We start from the raw sequence: 7,778 nt of genomic DNA, 5'->3' as shown, positions 1-7,778 counted from the left end.
AAAATATATATTTAAAAAGATTGATTTTTAAATGTCGCATTTTATGTTCATATCAAAAATTTTCTCACCTTTTTTTCGCGATAAGTAACGCTATTGCAAGGGTTTTACATCATACATAATGTGTGTGTGTGTTGTGTGTTGTTTTATATTTGTTGGGTATAACAACACATATATATTGTGTGGTGTGTGTTGTGTGTGTGTGTGTGTTGTGTGTGTGTGTGTGTGTTGTGTGTTGTGTGTTGTGTGTGTGTGTGTGTGTATGTATAAAATATTTTGGGTATATATATTTTAAAATATTAAAATAAAATTTGTGTGTGTGTTTTATGTAAATTTATATATTATTTTTGTGTTGTGGTGTGTGTGTGTGGTGTGTGTTGTTGTATATAATTGTTGTTTATATAAAATATATATATATATATATATATTAATGTGCGTTTATGTATGTATGTATGTATATGCATGTGCGTCTGTGTAGAATGTGTACTGCTCTAACTTAAAATTCCCTCGAAAGATTGAAATGAGGTTTAGCCGCATATAAAAAGATAATAAAGAAAAAAATCAATAAATAGATTCCCCCCCCCGACCTGCCAGCGCCGTATCGAGCCTTCTGCCAGCCCGCGCTGTTTTAGAAAAAGGGATATTAGTCTTAAGAATAATACAGGGTATAAATATGATGTGTTGAAGTTTAATGCCCGAAGATTACCCATTGTAATCTTTTTTTTAAAAGAATCACGTGGTGTTCGATGGTGTGCGTTGGAGAAAGAGTTTTGTGTTCGGCCTTTGCTATTCGTACACTATGTGTACATCTCTACGTCTTTCTTTTAAATTCTAAATAACACTTGTGTATATTGATGGTTGTAAATAATGGTAATGGATTAGGATAACTAGAGATTAAAGGCAAAATCGTAATTAATGTTTCGTATTTTTTTTATCCATGTAGAGGACTTTTATATGGCAATAACAGTGAATATAAGCCATTGTGTGTGTTGTGATGCAAACTTTTCATTGTGTAAGTTAAAAAAGTTACTGTGGGAAATTACGCAACACAAACACAACCACCACACACACCACCCCACAGGCACGCACCACGACACCACACACAACACCCCAAACCAAACACCCACAACAACACACCACAACACACAACCCAACACACACAAAAACACGCACGCACGCACGGCACAAAACACACACACCCCAAAACACGCACACGAAACACAACACACCCTGGACAAAACACTCAGACAAGTTTTGACATCAGTCGAATGTTGCAGAAAGGAAATGCCCGCTTCAGGAAATGTACCTAAGAGAGCAGAACACAAGTCTAAAACAAGGCAGGGATGGAAGTTGTTCAAATGGAAGTTTAAAAGCTTTTTTTTGGGAAAATTTTGGGAAAAAAACGGGTGCCCGCCCGAAAGCGCCAAAAAAAAAAGGGGGGGAAGGGGGAAACTATCTTAAAAAAAAAATAAAAGCGTTGAATCTTGGCTAGTTTTGGAAAATCCTGTGGGAAGGAACTCACAAAGTCTCGTTTTTATTTTTTTTTCTTCGATTCATTCTTCTCTTGTGGCTTTTTAAGATTTTCCCCTCATCACCCTCATTTTTGTTTTTACATAAAAACCTGATAATGAAAAGATAAAAATAAAAACATGAATAGTAATATTGATAATCATTATTTCTATTATCATCAACTTATTTTTGTTTTACATTTTTATTTACCATTATCATTTTTTTACTATTTAATTTTTTTGTTTTTTAGCATTATCATGATATTAGTTATAAATTTTTATCATTATTATTATATTATTATCATTTTTCTCATTAAAATCATTGTTATATTTTTATCATATTATTATAAAATTTTTTCATGTTCATTATGATTTCATTTTAAAGATTTTCTTATTGCGTATTTAAAATTTTTATATCATTAACTTAGCCTCATTACTTCATTATTATTATTATTATCATCACTACTATTATTAACATCATCATCATCTTCATCATAATTACCATTATCATTATTGTTATTACTATATTATTGCTATTGTTGTTGTTATTATTATTATTATTATTATTATTATTATTATTATTATTATTATTATTATTATTATTATTATCATTATTATTATCATCATCATTATCATTATTATCATCATTATTACTAATTTTGTTATTATCATTATTATTGTCATTATTATTATTATTATTATTATTATTATTATTATTATTATTATTATTATTATTATTATTATTATTATTACTATCATTATTATCATTATCATTGTTATTATCAATATTATTAATTATATCATTATCATTATCACTACTATCATTATTATTACTATCATTATCATAATTATCATTATCATCATCATCATTATCATAAGTATTACTATATATTATTATCATTATTATTATTACTATCATTATAATAATCATCATTACCATTATCATCATTATTATTATCATCATTATTAACATCACTATCCTCATCATTATCATCATTACTATTTGTACAGGGTTTGGTGATGGTTTCCCTTGTTTTGTTGTCTTGTGTGCGAAGTGTGAGCGCGTGCGTGCTTGTGTGCGTCAGCGAACCATTTGGTTTACCCGGACGACCCAATCCCCTTGCTTCGAACATGAAGAAAGCCATGGTCGGTGGTCGCCGTTATATGGTCAGCCACTGGCCTCCGAACTCCACACCGATACACATTCCTCCTTAATGTTTGCACAAGGTGGAAGAACCTCAGGCCGCATTACCTGGCTGCAAGCCGTGCCTGTATACCGTGGCTGCATACCTTAAACTACATATCCTGGGCTGTTTTAACCTGGCCTGTTTTACCCTGGAGGGAATTATCCCGGTCCGCACTACCCTGGGCCGCTTGACCCCGGGCTGGATTAGTGCCTGCAATACATTCTATTTTGATGTGTAGTTGTGACTTTTGTTGTGAATATATATGGAAAATATATATTGAAGAAAATATTGAATTTTCTATATTCCCTTGAAGCAATCTATTATCCAAAGCATATAAGAAAAAACAAATGAAGGTTAGCTCATGATATCTGGAAAGTATTTACTTATGCGATAAGTAGGGTGTGGATGGACGGAACTACTCACCCCACGTACGTACATGAGTGTGAAAGTAGGTTAATGACGTAATCAATGACGTAACCAATGACCATGACGTAATCAATGACCGGAATCATTAACCATTGATGGCTAGCATGCACACCTTACGGTCGTACATGGCGCATCATAACAGAAAGTAGGCATAATTAAAGGGATTATCATAATCAGTGATCGGAACTGGAAATCATTAACTAATGGTGTGCTACAGGTGAGCACCCTCCCCTCCTTTTCAATGCAGGCGACTGGACAGAACGTGCCACCTCACGTACGTACATGAGTGTGAAAGTAGATTTACACACACCTGGAGGGCGCCGCTCCCACCCCTCACCTCCTCTCTAAAACAATATGTCAGGTGTCACAGATGACCCCCCGCCCCACTCCTACCCCACCCCCATCAGCACCCTCTCTCCCATACCCTTCTTCGCACCGCAATATTCATCATGTTTAAACTTGTAACTGGATCGATAATTGATCCTGTTACCGTCAGGTGATCACCCTTCCCAATGAATGAGACTATCATAACCCAACCCGATGACAGGTGCTACAGATGACCCACCTTCATCAGTACCCCCCACCCCCACCCCCCCACTCCTCACCCCTCGCATCACGATATTCATCATGTTTGAACTTGTAACTGAATCGTTAATTGACCCTGTTATTGCCGAGTGATCACCCCTCCTAATTCATCATAATCCATAGATGTCCCTCTAATGATGCCTAACACGCTCACCTGAAGGGTATCTCTCCTCCTCCCCTCCTCTCCAAGGCAATAATAAGAATAAGAATCATATGAAGAAGAAGCACACAAACAAACAAACATGCATCCAGCTGCTGACATACGCAAAGTCCGAGAACACGGGATCCCTCGTTCCCTTCCTACTGCCCAGACCCAATGTCCATTTCTCACCTCAAATGCATATGTAAAAAAATACTCGCAAAGACTGTAATTAATATCTTTACAAATGTTTACAAATGTATGATATATCAAAGGTGCAGCCCTAATAAGAATAACTCAACAGAAATTTCTTAACTTCGCGGGACGATTGATAAGCTTGCGAGCTCCTCTCATCTTTTAACGTTCTTACATCCCAAAGCAACTTCATAATAAAAATACAATTCAGTGAAAAGGATCATGGAACTCTTGTTGTACTCAAAATACCTTTAATATGACTTTCACAAACATGCGTCCTAACAGCTGACAACGCAAATAAAATAAAAATAACAGACTTAAATTTTCTGTGTAAATTTAAATGCGATACCCATATACATATACATATATATACATATACACACACACACATATATATATATACATATACATGATATATATATATACCATATATGATGATATACATATATATACCATATATATACATATATATACACACATGTGTATATATACATATATACATGTGTGTATATATATACATATGCATATACATATATATACATATACATATATATGTATATACATATATATATATACATGTATATATATATACATGTGTATATATATATATATATATATATATATATATATATATATATATGTATATGGGGGGGGGGGGTAAGGCTGGCGAGCGAACTAAGCACAATCAGTTTCTATGGCGCTACCAGCTCTCCGAGAATTGTTTTTGGGAAAAAAACTAAACAAATGCAATCACATGAAATCACACAGTTACATCAGAATCGCATGCATTTAAACATTTCGACATTCTATAGTAAAAATCGAGTTAGAGATAAACATCGAATCACATCAACAAATACAATCGGAAAATTACATTTAAACATTTTGAAGTTCCATATGTATTGTACGAGTTAGAAATAAAGACACATCCAAACAATAACATGAGTTCACATAGTTACATAAAAAAAGCATACTTTTTAACATTACGACGTTCTATAATGCTATATGAGTGATAAAAAAGGTCGGCAGCTGAGCAGAGAGGCAGCAACCGGCCACTCGATTAGGCGAGGAATCGAGTCGGTTGTTTTGAAGAAGAAATGGCTGAATTTACAGGAAGTATCTAAATCTAATCATTTAAGTATTTCTGTAGATATTTACTTATTTTCTCTCTTGGTAAAATGGTTCCGTTAACGATTTTCTCATAATGAAAATATTTATATATTTATTAACTCATTAATAAGAATTACTGCCAAGAACAGACAAGTTTAGTGAAAATGTGCGATGCAATATATTCATCGTTACTGACGACTTGCTATTTAATATCTACGTATTATTATTATTATTATTATTATTATTATCATTATTATTATTATAACTTTAGCTCTATCATTATCGTACCGGGAAACAAAACTATGCTGATATTTTGTATTTCCCTTTTGTTTTCCTTAATATGAATGTGTCATTTTGTTTTTCTTATTGGCAGTAACAGCAAACAAAAGTTCCTCAAATTTACAAAAGATTGGTATGATAACACTGCCTTTTACAATCAAATTAATTACGATTATGAACCGTCGCCATGCTTCCTGCGGCTGTTTCAAATAACTGAAAGATATTAAGAAGATAGAGGGAAAAAAAATTAATTAAAAAGTCAGAAATCACTGGAGAATGTTATGAAAGAAGGATATCTGCGAGATAAAGACTGACAGAGAGAGAGAGAGAGAGAGAGAGAGAGAGAGAGAGAGAGAGAGAGAGAGAGAGAGAGAGAGAGAGAGAGAGAGAGAGAGAGAGAGAGAGAGAGAGAGAGAGAGAGAGAGAGAGAGAGAGAGAGAGAGAGAGAGAGAGAGAGAGAGAGAGAGAGAGAGAGGTGAAGAACAGAGGGAGGGAGAGGGGGAGGAGGGAACACATTCTGGTGTAAATGAAGTGGACAAGCAACGAAGATAATTGAATCTGAGTTGAAGGGAGAGGGAGAAAGGTAGAATAAAATAAAATAAATAAAAGTAGAATGTTTAGTAGTATACTTGCTTTTACAAAATCTTTCCTCGTTCGTTTTTCTTTTCCTTTCTCTTACCTTTTTTATTTTGGGTCTTTTTCGTTTGGCGTACAGCGCTAAAAGTAATTTTAATATAGATTTTTCTATGTATTTTGGTCCGTAGAATCAGAATATCACATTATTTTTTTGGAGAAATTAACAGTTTTTGAGTTACTTGCCTTTAAAGTTATTTTCTTCCTATCTATTACTGAAGGTTTGGGGTTAGGTTAGGTTAAGTTAGGTTAGGTTAGGTTAGGTTAGGGGTTGGGTTAGGTTAGGTTAGGTTAGGCTAGGTTAGGGGTTGGGTTGGGTTAGGTTAGGTTAGGTTAGTGGTTAGGTTAGGTTAGGTTAGGTTATTCTGATGTATGAATTTATACATAGACTACTGAACACTAATTCAAGCAATAATGCACATGAAAGATGTGATTTTAGATGTGAATTTTTATTTCTTAGCTATTAGGATAAAGAGCTCTTTCCAATGTCAGAAATAAAAGGGATATAACATGTCTATCATGATTATAAATAACGTAGAGTTCAGATCGCGATCCACCCAGCCCTGTATGTCTCCAGTATTTAATTGATATTTGGAGACGAAATGTGTATGCAATTCCTCCTGCACTCTATGTAATGCATGTTTATTAAGTTAAATGAAGAGTGCAGATCCCAAATGTATAGCATCAATTATTCAAATGATTATCATGATGATTATAACATTTCTTAATCATTTCTCAGCAAAACTTTATTTACTTCTTTGTAACTCGTAATTATGTTCGATAAATGTCTCTTCTATTGTCATTGGTGTTCGAATAACGTTATTATAATCATAAGATCAGCAGCAAAAAATGCCCCTCCCCCCCCCCCCCCCAAGAAAAAAAAATCAAGAAATAACAATAGAATAAAAATAATAACAAACGAATAACAAAAAAGTAACAGACTATAAGATTAAATGACAATTACTACGAAAACGGTAACGTTTGTTTGATTTTTTTTATTTTTTATCTATGTTAAATATATGCTTTCTTTGAATAATGACCCTTTAGTTATCATTGAAATGTGCAATAGACTACCTAATTTACATACTATATTGAGCTGCGTCGTGTCTGAAACGGAGTTGGAAATATAAAAAACCCGATTTCTACATTATTGCTTTAGATCTTTGTGGCAGCATCGGTATCGTCTCTGACTCGCACGTTGAAGGATCTAGGAGCATCCTGAAAATCATCAGTCCTTTTTACCTATGTGCTATATGATAGCATAGCCTCCGGACTAATACAGTGGTAACGTGTTGGCCTCTCATCCTAGGGGTCGGCGGTTCGCGCCCCGCCCAGGCGCGAGAAGTTGCAATTGTCGCCTGGTGGTTACTGCTGTGGCTGGGCACCACGGCGAGTAAGGACTAAGCCGAGTCAGTGACACACGTTAGCGAGTCGGCCTTAGTCGACACAGGCATAGTTCGGCAGTAGAGTCCCGGGTTCGCGCCCAGCCAGCTTTCTCACACGATAGTTAATAGTTACTACTACTACTACTACTCATAATAATAATAATTATTATTATAATTATTATTATTATTAGTATTAGTATTAGTATTGTTATTATTATAAGCTGTAGGTGAATACTGACGACGTGTCTTAACCTTTTCCGGCCTTGACACTCTAGCTTCCCCTAACTCTGGTTAACATCTCGCTACTACAAGGATAAAGGAAGGTCAAGTCCTGTTT

The 7,778-nt window shown here is 34.6% G+C and overlaps 1 protein-coding gene across 1 annotated transcript in view; it reads left to right on the top strand.

Annotated features, from left to right (window-relative positions):
* LOC125045810 (relaxin receptor 1-like) overlaps positions 1-7,778 on the top strand; it is a 93,899-nt gene that overhangs the window by 83,775 nt on the left and 2,346 nt on the right. The window contains exon 23 of the mRNA XM_047643304.1: positions 7,216-7,302. Within this exon, the coding sequence (XP_047499260.1) occupies positions 7,216-7,302 (87 nt within the window). The remainder of the gene's footprint in view (positions 1-7,215; positions 7,303-7,778) is intronic.

This window comes from Penaeus chinensis, chromosome 38 (genome assembly GCF_019202785.1).
Source record: "Penaeus chinensis breed Huanghai No. 1 chromosome 38, ASM1920278v2, whole genome shotgun sequence".
NCBI classification, from domain to species: domain Eukaryota; kingdom Metazoa; phylum Arthropoda; class Malacostraca; order Decapoda; family Penaeidae; genus Penaeus; species Penaeus chinensis.
This window is presented reverse-complemented; position numbering and strand designations above follow the sequence as displayed.